The 19,341-nt window shown below is 36.7% G+C and overlaps 1 protein-coding gene across 1 annotated transcript in view; it reads left to right on the top strand.

Moving 5' to 3' along the window:
- bcat1 (branched chain amino-acid transaminase 1, cytosolic) overlaps window positions 1-18,862 on the top strand; it is a 28,555-nt gene extending 9,693 nt beyond the window's left edge. Inside the window, exons 3-11 of the mRNA XM_034033358.3 lie at window positions 3,558-3,758; window positions 3,909-4,019; window positions 5,245-5,364; window positions 6,110-6,273; window positions 6,798-6,940; window positions 8,679-8,764; window positions 11,200-11,340; window positions 12,825-12,899; window positions 14,319-18,862. Coding sequence (XP_033889249.1) covers window positions 3,558-3,758; window positions 3,909-4,019; window positions 5,245-5,364; window positions 6,110-6,273; window positions 6,798-6,940; window positions 8,679-8,764; window positions 11,200-11,340; window positions 12,825-12,899; window positions 14,319-14,360 — 1,083 coding nt within the window. The 3' untranslated portion in view covers window positions 14,361-18,862. The remainder of the gene's footprint in view (window positions 1-3,557; window positions 3,759-3,908; window positions 4,020-5,244; window positions 5,365-6,109; window positions 6,274-6,797; window positions 6,941-8,678; window positions 8,765-11,199; window positions 11,341-12,824; window positions 12,900-14,318) is intronic.
- The last annotated feature ends 479 nt before the right edge of the window (window positions 18,863-19,341 follow it).

Raw genomic sequence — 19,341 nt, 5'->3', positions numbered from 1 at the left:
CATACGTAATGTTGCTGGTGATCATCTTTGAATTGAAAGGGAACCACATTTCAATATAAGTACCATACACTTTGGAAGTACTGTATTACTGTATAAACAGTAGTGAATGGTTTTAAAAAGAAAATAGTTGATCATCTTTATTGCTGGACATTACTTTCTTTTTTGAGAACTTGGTCTGACTTATACACCTAATGGCCCTCTTGTTGATTCCCATATTTACTGGATGCCAGAGGCTTTAGTGCTGGTAGAAGTGCTCTGCCTGAAGACCAGCAGCCCACACGTTGAAACATTTCTAGGGAAAAACTCAATTTGGACGCATGGGAAGATACAGCTTCCTTCAGGGGGATCAATTTAAATTCAAAGTTGAAGATGGTTTATTTTTATTTATTTGTTTATTTAGCAGACGCCTTTATCCAAGGCGACTTACAGAGACTAGGGTGTGTGAACTATGCATCAGCTGCAGAGTCACTTACAATTACTTCTCACCTGAAAGACGGAGCACAAGGAGGTTAAGTGACTTGCTCAGGGTCACACAGCGAGTCAGTGGCTCGGGTGGGATTTGAACCGGGGACCTCCTGGCTACAAGCCCTTTTCTTTAACCACTGGACCACACAGCCTCCTTCCCTTTGTGGTGTCTAGAGTGTCTTTTACCCATACAATAGACTACGACTGTAATATGTGGAACAAACAGGGCAAAGGGGGCTATGTAAGGACTCTGCAGCGGTTTTCTCACTTTGAGAACTGCAGTCTGTTTGAATGCCAGCACCATGCACAAGGCTCTTGGGGGGCTCTCTTCTTTCTTCAGAGCAAGCTTCTGCGTGTGAATGTAACACAATGGTTTTAACCCTCCATTTAAGAACAGTGTCACTATTGTGTTAAGTGTAATAGATCGCTGTTGAATATATGTCGTGTTAATTGAAACTAGTTAATTACATTGTTCAGGTGCCTCCGAACCAGAGCTAACTCTACTACGAAGATTGGGCTGAGAGAATGCCAGGGTTGATAAGGGTTAGTTTAAAGTCTGTATCATTGCTGGCTTCAGAACTGAGCTTGGGAAACAAGCTCTATATCCATGCTGAGATGCTATTGGAAGGACCCACCTGTCTTGGGGTCCTGAGAAACAAACTCACAAATCCAATGTTCTGTGGGACTTTGAATATTTCAAGGTTTTAAACACACATCCAGGGGCTCTATTAAGTTATTAATGTGTATTATTATTATTATTATTATTATTATTATTTATTTCTTAGCAGACGCCCTTATCCAGGGCGACTTACAATCGCAAGCAAATACAAATACATTCAAGTGTTACAATATAAGTCATACAATAAGAGCAAGAAATACAATAATTCTCAAGTGTGACAAACCACAATTCAATAATACAGCAGATAATAGTGAAAGTTACATCAGGATATGATTAAATAGTGATAGTTACATCAGGATATGATTAAGTACAAAATACTACAGATTAAACACTTGGCAGATTACAATATTCTGAGGTACAGGATTAAATGCAGTAAAATAGGGGGCAGATAAGAGCAAAATAAAGCATATTTAAATGAAGGGTGATAGTGTCCCAGGATACAACAGAGGAGTTCTACAGGTGCTCTTTGAAGAGGTGAGTCTTAAGGAGGCGCCGGAATGTGGTCAGGGACTGGGCAGTCCTGACATCTGTAGGAAGGTCGTTCCACCACTGCGGAGCAAGGGTGGAGAAGGAGCGGGCTCGGGAGGCAGGGGAGCGTAGCGGAGGTAGAGCCAGTGGACCAAGTGGACCAAGTGCCATGGATTGCCTATGCCTGTGTTAATGTACCAGTTCCTGGGGCATGGCAACTACTGTAGTTTTAATTCTTGTGGACCAAGTGCCATGGATTGCCTATGCCTGTGTTAATGTACCAGTTCCTGGGGCATGGCAACTACTGTAGTTTTAATTCTTGTTCAGCTCAAGCAATTCCCAGCAGGATGTCTATAACAGGGTTGACAGGAAGTATTCATGGTGTCCCTCCCTATTAAAAGAGCAAATTGAAGGTAACAGCACTGCTCTGTGGACAGCTGGACAAAGGGATTTAATCAAGCTCTGAAGCTGCCCAGATTCCTATGGAGAGATTCTTCACTGTGGATGAGCAGGCAGCAGTCCAGTGCGTTTAAGACTTGCAAGAATACTGGCTAAGGAAAGGAAACAGCTAAAAACAGAGATAATCCACTGTCTTCACCAGGCTTGGGACTGATTTTTTTTTTACCTCAAGACCAGGTCAAGCTCCTGGTTAAGGCTGATCAATATACTTTATAATACTTGGAAAGTGAAAGGGTAGCAGAAAGTAAGCCTTGCAAACTGAGAGCACTGGTAGAATGTAAGGAACTGTTTCCTCTACTGCCAATGAAAAGCAGTACACAAATACATCTATAATGAGATGGACTCCCTAAGTTGGCAAAAAATTGAAGACACATTTTTTTTTGTTTTGTCTTGACAGTTCTTGTCAGTTTTTTTTTTTTTTTTTTTTTTTTTACGGGCTGGGCTATAATAAATAGGTACTGTAAATGCGATGGTCATCGCCAGAGGACATTAATGGGCTGGGTTTAGAGAGTAATAAGGCCAGTATTTAGATTTTTGCAAAATAAGAAAAAGCAAAAATACAATAAATGCTGGTATTGGAAAAACAGTACACAACTACTAGACCCATTTAAACATCACAAAATGCATTGTCATGCTTGTCATGCTTCCTTTTGATGTTATTTAATATCTGCTGTAAGCCTTGTGTCCAGGGTGGCACCTACAGCCACTGAAGACGTGACAAGCTGCATGTTTTAATTTCATGCACAATGCTTTTTGCTGAAGGTAAAGTTCTTTATTTAAATAGACATGTTTTATAATTTCGCCTCAGAATAAACACATCAGATCTTAAGCAAGCCATTTTTGGGGGGATGGCTACTGTTCCACAGTCGGTGTGCATTAGTGTTAGTTAGTTACAGCTGAAAGAACAAAGTTGAAAAAAGGTTGTGATAATGCTTTAGAAACAGCTGAGAAGTAACTGCAAGGACCATAAAATGTCCAGAGTCAGTAATGCTGTGCAAAACAAGTATCAGTGAAATTTTAGGTTATAGTACTGAAATGCAGGCAGGTTTACGCATCTTTTGTTCTGTCTTAACTATATTGTCTAACATTTGAATGTAAAATGTCTACTCGTAAACCAAGCAGTTATTTTGTTCTGTACTTTAATGGTTTAGCAGTTTTTTTTTATGCAGCTTAAATGTACAACATCATTACTTTAAATACTATTGGTATAGCTGAAGTCTTAATTTCTTATACATCCTCTATGCTGTATTGATAACTTTTTTCAGAAGTGTCAGAAGGTATACAAGGACTGTGCTAGTGGAACATAGGCAGGCTGTTAAAATAGTCTACAATCTTTCTTCTGCTACAACTGCTTATTGCAGCTGCAGGCATCATGTGGAAAACCAACATTTTATGTAAAATGCAAACGTGTCATCTTTTTCCCATTTAATGGGCCTATATTACCCCATATTAACCCTTTAGTCTGGTTCTTGTCCTCTCATACAAGGCTGCAGAGACTGTCATTGAGTTGGCGTCCATGTTCAAGGAGAAGCCAGATCCATCCAATTTAGTGTTTGGAACAGCGTTTACAGACCACATGCTTACGATCGAATGGTCAGCCAGTGATGGATGGCAGAAACCTCACATAGGACCTTTTAAGAATCTGTCAGTGCACCCAGCATCTTCAGCTCTGCACTATGCTGTAGAGGTGAGTATACAGTGGCATAATATATTTTTACGCAGTTGCAGCTATGGAGCTATCTGAATTCTATAAAGCTAATTTTATTGTGATGCATTTTACCTATGCACCTCTAAAGCTACCATTTATCTCTAATATAGCTTTTTGTGCACTCTGTAGTTATTTGAAGGACTGAAGGCTTACCGTGGTGTTGATAACAACATTCGGCTTTTCCGACCATTGAATAATATGGAGAGGATGCTGAGGTCTGCCTGCAGAGCTGGTTTACCTGTAAGTAACACGTTCTCTGTTGCATTTCTAAATACCTGCCTCACATTACAACAATAGCTCTGAGAATTAACATGTCACTGTATATTTGTGTATACAGGACAACTGGCCAATAACTGGTTTTAACCTTTCCAGCTAACCACCTGTCCAGGTTTTTCATGGCAAACCTACTCCTCTTTCTATTGTGTGCCATAAACCAGCCAGGTTTTTTTTTTTTTTTTTTTTTTTTCTTGTATTTTCTGTATTACAATTTAATCTGCTTTTACCATTGTATACCACAGTTAACTTATTTTAGTGCTGGGACAAACGTAGAATTTGCATGTTTTGACTTTTCCCAAATATATGTATTGAACATCTCTAGGCATCAGTAGACCCAGGGTTTCAGATATAATTTGTTATACCTAGTACTACAGCAGCTGTCATTTTGACTGTCATAGTAAAAACAGTGGCTTTGGCTTTGTGCACGTAAGATCGATCACACGATCGAGCTGCTGAATAGCTACAACAGGAGACTTTTTCAGACATTATTTATTTATCAACAGCTGTAAAAATACTTCTTGTTTAGTTAAAATGAATAGACCAACACAAGGTAGGACCGCACAGCAAGTCTTGCAGTACTTTCAGGAGTTATCTGAAGATGAATCTGGACATGAAAATGTGCCAGACCAAGACGGTGATGGAACTTACTCTGATGACAATGAGGTTACTGATAGTGACAGTGAAAGTGATAACGAAGTTGCCGAAATTTTGGGACAGAGACAAACACAACCACAGCTGTGGCAAGTGCACTGGACCTGTACAGAAGTGGCATGTCTGTGTTGATTGTAAAAACTAGACTACACACGTTTGTTTCTTTTTACATTCCACATTTTGAACAGTTATATGTTTCCATCTTTTGAATATTTGAACAATCCACATTTTGAACAGTTGTAAGTTCCATCCTTTGAAGGATTTTTTTTAGAACAACCTCTACACTCAGACTGGCCCGCTTTGTAACTGTGTTACTGGCTGCTGGGAATATCCTCTGCAGATGTCGATGTATGAACAGGTGCAAGTCAAAACATGTTGTGATGCGTATTTCCATTTACTATAGGTGCTGTAATTTCTGGCAGACATGGTCGTTTTATTTTTGCCTTCAAATACATGTAAAAAAATGTGTTTGGATATTCTTATATTTGTCCCAGCACTCTTCTTTATAGCATATCATTGAAACTATTTCCCCCTTCAGAGTTTTGATAAGGAGGAGTTGCTCAAGTGCATCAAAAAGCTTGTCGAAATTGAAAAGGCTTGGGTCCCCAACTCCAGCAGTGCTAGCCTTTACATTCGGCCTACGTTAATAGGAACTGAGGTGAGGATTCCATCTTTCCACGTTGATAACATCAAACATTGAACAGTATAAGGAGTACTAGCTTGGACAAAACTATATCACCAACAGCACTAATGTTATTCCTCAAAGTGTGATTGTTCTGACAAAAATGTACTTTCTGAACCTATTTTTATATCAGTGAAAATTGCAGTAATATGGTTGGCAAGTACATTTCTTGATTTAAAAAGTCAGTTTTCATTCCAGAAATATTTTGTTTCATTTCATAGGCACTGTAAGCATTATTAACTTTGGTATTGATATACTGGCTATATTATTATATAATAAAAACCTGGTATTTTACCCTGTAGGGTACCAAGTGGTGATTATCATATTCCTTCGAATTTAAGACAGTATAGTGATGCGTTTACTAAAATTGCCAACAAAAGACGTGACTACCCGAGTACACAAACAGCAACTTGACTGACTGCCGAGAAAAGACGAATCAAAATGTTACTGCCCGATCTCGAATCATCCATGACATACAAGCAGCCATTTTCAAAGAAGCGTCATTTGCTTCATGAGGAATTCAAAGAGAAGCTTTTACAATTTCAACATTTCTAGCAAACAGTACCAGCTTGAGCATATTGGAAATGCTGATCAGACCCCCGTATTTTTCAACATGCCAAGCAATACCACAGTTTACCAATTGGGAGAAAAACAGGTGTGAGTAATGAGAAGCAACACATAACTATAATGCTCTGTGTGATTTTTTTGATATCCAATGAAGCCTTCCCTGGGCGTTAAGAAGCCTTCCCAAGCCTTGCTGTATGTGATCCTCAGTCCTGTGGGGCCATACTTCTCTACCGGGAGTTTTAGCCCTGTGTCACTGTGGGCTGATCCAAAATACACCCGAGCCTGGAGAGGTGGAACAGGAGACTGCAAAATGGGAGGGTAATGTGTGACTGATGCCTGAGAATTACGTAGGCGTCAGTTGTAGTGGAGTAATCAGAATGGGTGAAGTAGATTATTAAAACATGATGATATTTCAAATTCATACCATCCTTACATTTACTGCAGAATTACTCTGTTGGACATTTTAAGTAAAACTGACTGAAAAGTTAGTTAAAAACTGCCTGGTGAATTGGAACCATTTTTTAGGGGGCTTGACATCAATCGAAGAAACTCAAACGTAACCACAGTTTAACTGAATGCAGAGCATAGTATGGATTAATTTGGGTTCACATTACTTGTCTCTGAGCACAAGATATTTCTAATTGTGTTGTTGCTTGTGGTGGTTCCAATGGCAATACTTACGTGATACAGTTTTACACAGAAAGACAGCCTTGTTTTATTCATGTAAGACCCAGTACACACTTTCCATGAATTCAGCCTGGATGTATGTATATACTAGCTCAAACCTGCCTTTTACCATGACACTTTTTAAAATGTTGTTATATGGTTTTTATTCTGTGAAGGAATTATGGTGCGTCAATATATGCCCAATATGAAGCCTTGGAAGTGGGATGTCAACAGGTTCTCTGGCTTTATGGAGACAACCATCAAATAACTGAAGTTGGAACCATGAACCTGTTTCTGTATTGGATTAATGAAAATGGAGGTAATTTATATTAAAATGATTCCAAATGAATTGCGGTAAACAGGAGACCAGGTAAGTGTTCATTAAAATAGTTTAAAAGTATACCTGTCCTAATAAAAGAGCCATACCTCATTTAAATAAAGCAGACAATAAGGCTAGTTTCACAGACCACAATTAACAATGATATTGGATTATCTAAAATAACAATAGGAAGTGCTGTCCATTTTCTTTTTTCTTTTTTTTTGTTCTTTCAATTTGGTCAGTATGCAGATATCTCAAAGACAAGCCTCTAAATGGAAAGTTGCTGCTGCTTCCTGGTAACTAATCACTTTAACCTTCAAACGTATTCCAGTAGTGTAGCTGCATTCAGAGAATGTGAACTAAAGCACCGGTACCAGGATGCAAGTTTATCTTAACGTTGCATTTCAATTATTTTTACATATTGAATTAACAATAAGACCAAATGATTTTCATGGTGCCTTGCAGAAAAGTGACATCTAGTGGCCCACAGAGCAAACACCATTGCACAATATTTTTTATTACAGTTCAAAAACTGTAAGCCAGACAGTTTCATACGCCACTGTATTCTGCTCATATTTAATCAGATTTTATCGGATTGCAAAGTTTAATGATATCTACAGCTTCTGGCAATGGATAATGGTCGTGAGAAATAAATTGCTGCTGGTACATTTCATTTTGCATGGGCATGGCAAATATTTATTGAATGTAAAGGCATCTCTTACAAAGAAAAGTAAAAATTCCTTGCCTGTGACCTGAACCTCAGTGGAATAGTGATAAACATGAGCTAGATTCTAAACAGTTCAAAGCCATGCATATATATTTCAAAAGCGTACAAGTTGCCAATTATTTTTAAATGCAGAGAATCAGAATCAATAGCTATGCTTATGTAATTAATGCAGTCTCGTATACTGTGCTTCTGCTGGTTTTTATGCTGAGATTCATGGATGCTTGTTTTGGTGTTGCATTAAGCTTTTTGGGAAGGCTGAAAAAATTGCTGCCATTCGAAAAGATGTATCTCTTTTATTATCTAGAATGGATTTAATAGCCACTTCCAGCTTCACTCTTTAGTCAAGCAATACAATAACATAGACACCCTTGCAGCTTTGAGTACATAGATTATATTAAATGAATGCATGCATGGCATATTTTTGTTATGTTGCATGTAATTAAGGTAGTAAATCAGAGGCTATTGGTGCACATAAAATACACTGTAAAACAGAGGCAATGGTATTTTTGTTACAAAACTGTAGTACTTAAATTGTGTAACCTTACCTTCACTCCTACCCAAATGAAGTGATCAATTCCAGCAAAGTTTTGGGTGGCAGGGATGTATTTTTTGCTGACAAATGTGTTTTCAGCAGTGCCTGTTATAACGTACAGTACATGTGTATGATTTAAGCACGAGGTCTGTTATAAATGAAATCCTGCAGGGTTGCAAATCTCATTCACCAAAACAATGACATTCAGCAAAATGAATGTTTCTCAGCTGCTTCAAAGTATTGTATGTCCTGTATATTGTAGCAGGTCTGTAGGACAGGGGTAACCACGTTGTTTTTTACAGTTACACAGTAAGGCTGCAGCTACCTCTAAACAAGGCACTACATTTCCCGGGCCTGGCTGGTGTTGAAATATGCCGGTTAGCTTGGAAGCACACTCTTATGTTATTTGTCTTTGAGGGAGGGACCCTAAATATAAGTGTATATATAAAAACTGTATCTATATATTTGATTTGTTGCAGATGAAGAATTGGCCACACCACCTTTAGATGGTGTCATTCTACCAGGTGTTACCAGACAGAGCATTATAGATCTTGCCCATGAATGGGTAAGTATTCAATTTGTAGTCTTTATTGAGAGCTTCTATGAATATTAGAGCAAAGGTTTTGTGCCTGTCATTTGGGGAGCCAAGCAGGCCTAGTGTTTGGAAAATATGATGATAAGTCTTAGTTTGGGCTAGATTTATAATACAACGTCACACTTTGTAACAGCTCAGGAATCAGAGAATGTGTGATCAGGTACTAAAAGGATAGAGAAAACAAAAACACAGCAAGAAAACTTGCAGTTAAGTGTCTATACTAGAGAGACCTGCTTTACTTTGCACTGTTAATAAGATTAATGTTACCATCACAAATGCAGCACAATTTTTAGTCATTCACTATACCTGCAATTCTAACCTTCTGTTGTCTAGAGGTGATGCATGTGCTGTTTCTGTTCCAGTTTTGACATGAACAGTAATGTCAGGTCATCTCAGTCCATTATGTTATGTTTTCTTATGTTTTCAGCACTAACAGAAGAGAAAAATAAGCAGGGGTAAACATCCCAGTAAGTGTGGGCATTGATAGGGGGTGTTGTCAGCAGTGGGATCATCAGCAACACCTGACCCACGTACTGTTTACAGTGCCAGTGGAATTGACAAAAGTAACAGATTGCAAATTACTATTACATGGATATCAGACTTCATTATCTGAAATAGGTTCAGTTTGCAATCCATTTAAATGATAGTTTTTGGTCTGTATTTATTTTCTAGCAGATTCAATTTATTTGTCTAGTTCCATAACTAATTATTCAGGTCCACATTGAGTTACATGAGTGTCTTGAGGCTGACACTTTTGCACAGTGTGAGAAGCCAACATTCTGTAACTCCACCATGTATCATCCAAGCTTTTGCTTAATTGGTGCCTGAGGGTCTGTGGATAATGTTACCAAGGCACACAAGTGTACATGAAGGGATATAAAATAGATTGCTGCCAGCTGTGCTAATCACAGTTGGCCTAAACTGGTGTACAGTGAATTGTAAGCTAGCTATACCCAACAGGGTTCTGTATGCAACCTCTGAACATGGCCTGAGGCCTGTGGAGAGTGAAACACATGTCAAAATCTTATTCACAGATAATCTGTTTCAAAATGTTATTTAAAGTTCAAAACGTAATATATTCTGCACTACCTTCAATTGAGACTTTTTGTTTACCTTTTCTTACCTATTCTTACCTATTCATTTTGTAATAATAAGTACACAAAGCAGTCACAGCGTGAAAGCTACAGGATGCATCGGTACCTCTGGTGGCTCTCACCAGCCAGGAGTGCTGAGAAAAAAGGGAATAGGTGAAAGAGTCTTAATTACATTTTTGGATTCATTTTTGACATTTTATTGTATTATCGGGGTGCTAGTAGATCATTATTGTAAATTGGGACAATTGCAGTGATTTATTGAGCTAGAGTTGTTAATGGACTGTTCATTTATAAGTCCTGTTACTGGCATTCATCTCCCCTGTTTGGTCTGCATTTGAGAGTTGGCTAATTTTGACTTCAGGATATTAAGCATGTTTCCTAAGTTATAGTGTATTCATATTTAAATGCTGGGAATGTTATTTACATGAGTAAAAATATAACAGCAATTTGGCCAGCTCATGAGCCAGCCCATGATTTTGTTACATCCTGGGGCTAAACAGTCAGTTTTAATCTGCACTGCTTCTACTGCACAGAAGACATCCAAACACTAACAGCCTCTTACAATCGGTGGTACTAATCTGTATTCTGCACACACCAACAACAACAAAAAAAAAACAATGTATATGTGTATATTTCTCGGGTCTGCTTTGAATGGAAGCGTGGACTGGAATGGTCCATTGGTGCCAAATTTGGCTAGTCTTGCAGTGCTGTGGGGATGTAGAAGCTCCACACTTTGACTTGGCAGCAGGCGAGAACACTGCTATTGATAGTCCTGCCAGTCAAACCTTTCAACAAAAGGTTGCTAGCTACCCCTCCTTTGTTGCAGAGAGGCTGTATTTCCTCATAAAGAGTCTAAGTTATGCCTACCTTGCCGTTCAAGAACAAAGATGAATTCACGGTTGCAGGGTGTTTAGTATGTTACAATTGGGAACGTTTAGCAGGAGACATATTCATGTATTAGTGTTATTGAATTCTAGGAGTCAAAAATTGAGAAGAGAAATGTTTATTCTGCACAAATTTACATAGTAATAATTCCTCTTTTTAACCAAGTACATAGTGTGGCACAATGGTGTTACAGGTCATTAAAGAAGCAACATGAATAATTTAGCTTCTCAACAAGAGCATTTTAAGCCAAGGAAAATAATCTCCTATTGTGAAAATGAATAGAAATATACATTTGATACCAGGACTTGCACCACAAGCACTCTACTCAGTCAACTGAATAATACAGTTCGTGGCTGTCACTGTTAAGGAATATATTGTGTGCAGAATATAATCTGTATGTCTTTTTTTTTAACTGTTCCTCTACAGGGTGAATTTAAAGTAACTGAGCGCTATCTGACCATGGGGAACCTGACAGCTGCCTTGAAAGAAAACCGAGTGAAAGAGATGTTCGGAGCAGGAACTGCCTGTATTGTGTGCCCAGTGGGACGCATATTATACAAGGGAAATGTAAGATACAGCTCTGACCAGGAGCGTGCGTAGGAATAAAAATGTGACCGCTACTGGTAGCGTGGCCAAAAGCACCAGTGTGTCAAATACATCAGGATACATAAGTCCCCGGCCGTCATGAGGTCTGGCAAAAATAGGCTGAATGTGGTGTGCAAATAAATCGTACTGCGTTTCAGGAACTCTTGAAATTTTTGATTCAGCTTCACAAGTGCTTTCTCTCTAGTATATTAACATTCAGGTTTTCAGTTTAGCATAAAACAGCATAATTGTTAAAATGTGTGGTTTTTCCACTAATTGTACTACTGTAGCTGGACTCAAACATGAAGGGGACACACGTGCCAGTCCTTAACTGCACGTTATGGGGGAACGTGTGCAAACCGAGTACACACGCGTCCATAACTGCACGTGATGAGGAAATACGCTCAGTTTGTGAGTGGTGCAAATGCAATACATTGATCAGCAGAAATTAATATTTTGGAGACTTGTATGGTAACGCTTGAAATGTTTTTGCCTAGGATTGTAAGTCGCCCTGGATAAGGGCGTCTGCTAAGAAATAAATAATAATAATAATAATGATAATTGAAGGGTCCAGTGCCCCTGCTTGCCCCCCCTTGTGCATGCCCCTGGCTCTGACAATAGTTACTTTGAACAAATATTAGTACCTGAGGGAAAGCAAAGATTCAAATCAGTGTAACAGATTAGATATAAGTTAGATGTAAGTTACGTTATATCTGTTTAAAATAAATATCATTGGACTTCTTTCATTCGGATTCAAATAAAACCTATATAATCTCGGTTCTCTTAATCAATTATCTAAAAATGTCTTAAAAAAATATGGTAATCCATAACATAGTATTACTAGCAATATATACACATTTATGAATATATAAAGTTAAATGTATTATAAATAAGTATATGAAAATATACATTTTACAATTAACAGAGCTAAATCAATGATATGTTAATAATGGATACAGCATTGCTGTTGCATGTCTTGGGCTTTATTGACTTTGGAGTTGCATTATTATCAAGGAGCATGCCACAGCAATGCCATTATCACTGTTAAACTGCAACTTTTTAACCTTTTTTTATTAAATAATCACTTTTCACTTTCTGAGAGCAGGGGTGAAGTGTTTCATCAGTAAGCAGTCATTTTAGAATGGGCCACGTTAATTAGAGTCATCTACATAGTGCTTTATTTGCAGTTCCGGTATTGAGTAACAGCAGAATGACTGACCTCCATAGGAAACAATAGGAGAGCAGTGTCACGTTGTTGCATAAAATATAATTAAATCAAGCTGCTTTAGAATCGCTCTGTTTATTCCAGAAATTTATTTCCCCAAACACACCTCTTCCCAGCAACAAAGATAATCATTTTGAGCCCTTAGCCAGTCAATCAAGCTGCTTGTTTGCTCTTTACAGATGGCATATTTGCTGCAATTGTTTTAATTGTTGTTTTAACTCTTTAATTTTTTTATTCTTAGAATTTGCATATCCCAACTATGGATAATGGACCAAAGTTAACTGCAAGAATACTGAAGCAGCTCACTGACATCCAAGTAAGAGCTTCAAGGACATTTTTTTCCCCCCTATTTTTGTTGAATTCATTTTTTGTGTATTTATACATTTTACTGAAAATATGTGTTTATATATATATATATATATATATATATATATATATATATATATATATATATATATATAGGTCAATAATAATGGCACATTCATCTGCACCATTAAAACCACCCAATAAAACAAATTTGCATCTCATTCCAGTATAAAACTGGGACTGCCACCTGTTTCACCTGCAGTCTACAGTCCAATCTGCATCAGTACATTACATATCTCAAGGCTTGTATGCCTTTTTCAGTATTCCCATTTCACCTACCTCCAATATTTCTCTCCTAATATGATTACTACCATCCTTTGGATTTGTAACATACTTAGAGTTGGAGTGACCGATTTATGCCAGCTCGCAATCCTAATTGAGTTTGATCTTGGTCTGCCCCTGATGGAAATTAACAAAATGCTTTCAACTCCAGAAGTCCTCTGGCTTCATTCAAAGCTGGTGAAAAATAGTTTTCTACGTAGGAACATTTCTACCCACTGATATTGATGAAACAGTTAAAACAATCTTTACAATACAGCAAACAAGACCGCAAAGACTTGTTTCAGTAACTATATGGGACAGCATCAGACCAGTGCCACAGTTCCTTTGGTAGGCATCAGTTAGAGTTTAATATCTATGCTTGTTCTTTTCATGCTTTCATGATAAAAGAAAGCATGGGCAGATATGCCAAATAAGAAATGACAAACAAAGAATTGTTGTAGTTATCATATCTTTCATTCTAAACCACACTTATTGATGCAATCTAAATAACTCATGCTTTCACTTTTTACCTCATCATCAGGCTGACTTTGAAAGGTTAATGCTGTATTAATAGTTGCCATGGAATATCAAAGAAAAGATAACAGCAAACACTGCTCCTGAAAGCCACTATTAAGCACTAAACGTAATTACAAAAAGTAATTATTGTTTTAGCTTTTGTGGACTTCAAAGGGAAGATTATTCAAATTAAGGCATAGAGAACAAAGGAAATATGAAAGGCTGCTGAACAATACAATTAGTAAATCACAGACAAGTTTAGGATAATGTTAAGTCAGTTGACATTTAATAAAATAAATGATGTAAACCGAATTTCATGCATTTGCCGTCTTGGCAAAGGAACATGAATAAAGATTGCTTTCTAAATGTTGTTTTTTTGCGTCCTGTCAACTGTCGCAGAAAATTATGTAGTTTCTGATTAATTATGCACAGCTAATTCCCAATATTCAAAATCTGTTTTTTTGTTGTTGAGGTTGTCTCCGGTTTAGAGACAGATATACCAGTTTCTCGGCCACTGCTTGTCAAATGTTTTCATTTGTAGAGACAACCAGTTCATACTTAATATTGATTAATGTCTTGCTTTTCTTTCTAGTATGGCAGAATTGAGAGTGACTGGACATACTTGGTGCAGTGAAGAAGAGGAGGAGGAGATCAGTTTTAGTGAAACACAATCTGTGCATACACTTTATCGTTACAAGTTTGTGATGTTCTCATAGCAGTACTTATAATAGCATAGACTTATTGATATGAAATGCAAAAACTTTAATGTAAGTACAATAAGTTTTTACCTCAGAAATGATGGTAGATAAATTGTGGATGTGCAATTGTTGTGCTGTAAAGGCCATATGCAATTATTTGATTTAAATTTTCTGAAAGCGTACACTTTTTGTTTTGATACTTTTGCACCATGAGTTAAATTTGTATTTGTCAGCTCATGTTTTAATTAGGTTTACACATAGTAACTAGCTGGCGCAACAGGCTCACCCACTTTTTTAAAAATTATATTTTAGCTCAAAAACTTCCAGCTTCAGCTTTTCACATCATATGATGAATTCTTTTAACAAAGGTTTTATGTATCAGCATTATCTGCATGCCTATGTGTATGTGATACAGTAAAGAAGTCAAAAATGTATATTTTTACTTAGTAATTACATTTTATTTTGAAAATCTAGGACCTGCTTCGGATGTCATCATTTTTATGTACGCTTTGTGGGGTGGGGGTCTTGAAAAAGAGCCTGCTGTGTACACTTGCTCAGTGGGACTGGTAAACTTGATTTAAATAATTCTTGCTCTCTTACATTAAACAGTACAAAAGCACATACAATTGGTTACTATGTACTTACCATTTTGTAAATTTGAATACAAAAATCTACAGTTTACAGTCCAGTTTATAATGAAGTCATCAATAAATAAATTAATACAATAACTTAGTTGTATGTAATATAGTTGAACCCCATCCCTTTCTATATTTGTAGAGATGTATTACTTTTTAATAGGACCTCTATCTTTTTTAAAATGGTTCAACCAAAAAACAGGGTAATATTTGTTTATATTGTATTAAGGCGTTGATTTAATCAACCTATTACATGGCAGGATAAATCACAGGTGGAACACTGGGGAATCCCCCGGGACTGTGTCAACCACTTATGTGTGGTTATTCCTATGATATAAACAAAATCCAGGGGTGACTTTGCCTGGCAGGGTATGGTAGGTTGACCAAATCAACCCCTAAGTTACACTGTATATAACTTTTATAGCAATTTTACATCAAAAACATACTGTAAGGTTAGCAATAGTTTCAGTGCTATAAACTATAAAACATGAAGCAAATCTATAGCAACGTCTTTCAAATATCTGCATATTACAAACTGAATAATTTTGAATAAAATTGAATTTCATTGATAGAAATTGACTTTGTCTATAGGTCTGCTTTGTGACTTTGAATAATGTCATGGAATTAAAAAACATTGTAGATTTTACAAAGTAAAAGAAAATCTGTTTTATTTCGAGCCGTCTTTCTGATTTTTATTATTTTCACTCGGGTGCCATACCTTTGATGGTCTTTTTCTGCATCTGCACTAAATAAACAAGGTTAAAAACTAATGTATCAACAAACACAGAACAGTTGCATATGGCCTTTTAAATACTGTTATTGAAGTGTTGTAATTAGCAATAAGTTCAGTAGAAAAAAACAGTCAATAGTGCCTCTGTGGTAATGTACCTGTATCTTTCATATAATGTGTGCTGTGTTTCTGTTGTACTGGACATGTAATTTGCAAAATTCTAAAATTGAAAGTGATGGCAAACTGACAAGCTTTATATTCAGTCATTGTTGTAAATGTTGCCAGTTATATACACCATGTTGAAAACCATGCATCAAATGGTTACAAATGTAACAGCTGCCACTGAAACCACAAATAGACTATTGACATGATAACATTTGCTGGACTGAGATTCCCCACTGGCAAGTCTGCTTGTTACAGGACAGACCATTGCAGTAAATAAATACAGTTAGCGAATCTACAAATCTCTGTGGAGCTTCAATAGCTTCACAGTGTGGTTTAAATTTTGGACTACAATGCCCTATGTAAAAGACATGCATGTGCCAGACACTTCAATGCAGCAATGTCAGTTATAAAACCTTGGACTAGATTCCTAAAGTTTTATTTTTATTCTTGTAAGGTCTTCCATTTCCAAGTCTGTTTTTTTTTTTCTTCTTGGGGGTATAGGTAATATTCTAATTAACTGTATTTAATACTTTACTGACATAAGTATAGACAAACAATGTTGAGAGAGTTTGGTGGAGTTATGTATTCAATGTACCAGTTACAAAATGTTGACAAATAATGGAAAATCACTAAATAGGGTTTTTGGAATTTTTAAACTTATTTTTCTACACTTTTTGTGTTTGGTTCATGCTTAATATATATTTACTACACATTTAGTCAGTCACTAAATGCTTAATATAAACTCAAAGGCAATAGCCATTAATTTCAAGGTTTTTCTCCATCCAGTTGGGGGTGACTGCTCAGTCCGGCTAATTAATCTTATTTCCAAATGCTGCTAAATAATTCCAAGATGTGGAATGGTGGTAACATGTCTAAAATATTGTTGAAAAAGCTGTGATTTAAATTATTATTATTTATTTCTTAGCAGACGCCCTTATCCAGGGCGACTTACAATTGTTACAAGATATCACATTATTTTTACATACAATTACATTATTTTTATTTTTTTTTTACATACAATTCCCCATTTATACAGTTGGGTTTTTACTGGAGCAATCTAGGTAAAGTACCTTGCTCAAGGGTACAACAGCAGTGTCACCCAATGGGGATTGAACCCACAACCCTCTGGTCAAGAGTCCAGAGCCCTAACCAGTACTCCACACTTTTGACACATTTTACTGATGTGTCACTGAAATTTCAAAATAATTTTAATAAAAACAAAATTCCTAATTCAACCTGCAACATTTGTATATAAATAAAAATATATTAAAAACAATAAATAAACATAATGTGTAAAGGGAAACTGGCACCTTTTACAAAGGAAATGGAAATTTAACATTTTTGAAAAGGTTTTAATTTAAATAAATATGTCTTGGTTTGCAGTTCTGTAGTGGTTTAAAAGCACAAGTAATGATTAATAAAAGTGAAAAGCTTCTGTTTATGCTGTTTTGTTTTCATCAAAATGTATACATAATTACATATAGACACATTGGAAAGCCCCACAGACACAGGTTGGTGGCACGTCTATGATATCTATGATACTTGGAGTAGGGGTTCTGGCTACATTCCAATACAGAGAAACAATTCTGGACTGAAAGGTTGATTTGATCAGTTTACAACCTGCTGAGATAAGCCACTCCTGGATTTTATAAGAGGATTTTACAACAAGTATTGCATTATCCAACTATTTTTGGGGTAATACTGGGATAGTCCTCGGGGATTCCCCAGTACTCTAAAATGCTCTAATAAAATCCAGATGGGATTAGAGTCCATTGGGGTAAAGGTATATCAAACTGACCCATAGATCTAAGTAGGGTATATGAAACTGCAGCCTTGGATACATTATTATTATTATTATTATTATTTATTTCTTAGCAGACACCCTTATCCAGGGTGACTTGCAATTGTTACAAGATATCACATTATTTTTACATACATACACTAATAAAGAAAAGTAACATACAGGTTAAAAAGTTGGGAAAAATAAAAGCCAATCACAATTTAGAACCAACCTGGCAGATGGCAATTGAACTCATAAACCTTATAGATTGCTGAGAAATATGGCCCCACGAACAGGATACAATTCCCATACACAACCCAGTCCAGGGGGGAACAATGCCCCATCTAAAATTACAGCTTTGCTATGCCACAGGCAGTTATGAAGGGTAAATATAGACTTGCCAGAACCATGATTAAAACATGGCCTATTTTAATTAGACATAATTAATTAATTTGCCCTGGTTCTAAAACAAAGTTTAAAGTATCTGGAGATTATTATAAAATATACAAAGATTTTAGTCCCTTCTTAATAAATGAAATTACAGAACCCTCCTCTGTTAATGATATGTACAGTTAGATCATTACATAAATATTTTATATATAACTTTTGTTGTGCAGTGTGACAGGGTACACCCTGCCCCTGTGTGTATTGTATTATTTTGTATTATTATTATTTAAAATGTTTGGTTTAATGTGTAAAAACACAATGTTTTGTTGTTATTGTTTACAGCCTGGATGGGGTTAAAATGCCCCATCCAGATAAAATCGTGGGAATGCTTGGTCAACAGCGAGTGATTGTTGACAAATTGGCTGTTGACCACACATATGAGAAAACCTGTGCCGAATGTGGTCAAAAGATAAACTAGGTAATTGATAGCCAGTTAATCCCTCAGCCACAATATAAAACAAGCAGCGTTGGCTGAATGTAGTTAGTGTGTTCAGAGGTGGAATGAGAGACGTGAGTCATGAGATAAGAAACTAATATCTAATAATAATTGCTACCCATGCTGGTTTTACACGATACTTGTTTGGTTTTGTTTGGTTTTGTCTCTGTTTTAGCCACCGTGCCGTTTTGTTTGCGTTTTCGTTTTGTTAAACTTTTGTTTTATAATAAATCTGTGCAGCAGTACTGTCTGTCTACTTCATGGTCTGACGTCGCCACACAAGCTATCCTGCCACATACAGCAACTATCATCAGAACCTAGATGAGTCATTACATGTCAAGGGTGCAAAAGTGGTGGCTCGCCCTTCACAGATCACAAGCATTCACTCTGAGTCCAGGGTTTCAGAACTAACAATTCCCGAGACAGCCCATTGTAGACTGGAGGTAAGTGAGTAAGGGGCCTTGAAAGAATCCTAAGGGCTAAATATGTGGTTCATACAGCAATTTATACTTTATAACTAGCACTTTTCAAAAAGTGTGACTATTTCCAATAAATTAACATTTTATGACATGATAGTTAACAAATGTGACAGTTTAGCCACCTAGTTACTTCAAGTTGAAACCATTCAAATTGGGGATCTTGGTTAAGATAATCTTTTAAAAGTGTCTGTTACAAAGCTTAATTTGCTTTTTGAGTCGCATCGGTGTCTCTCATGGTTCCTTCA

Source organism: Acipenser ruthenus, chromosome 14, assembly GCF_902713425.1.
Source record: "Acipenser ruthenus chromosome 14, fAciRut3.2 maternal haplotype, whole genome shotgun sequence".
Taxonomy (NCBI): Eukaryota; Metazoa; Chordata; class Actinopteri; order Acipenseriformes; family Acipenseridae; genus Acipenser; species Acipenser ruthenus.
This window is presented reverse-complemented; position numbering and strand designations above follow the sequence as displayed.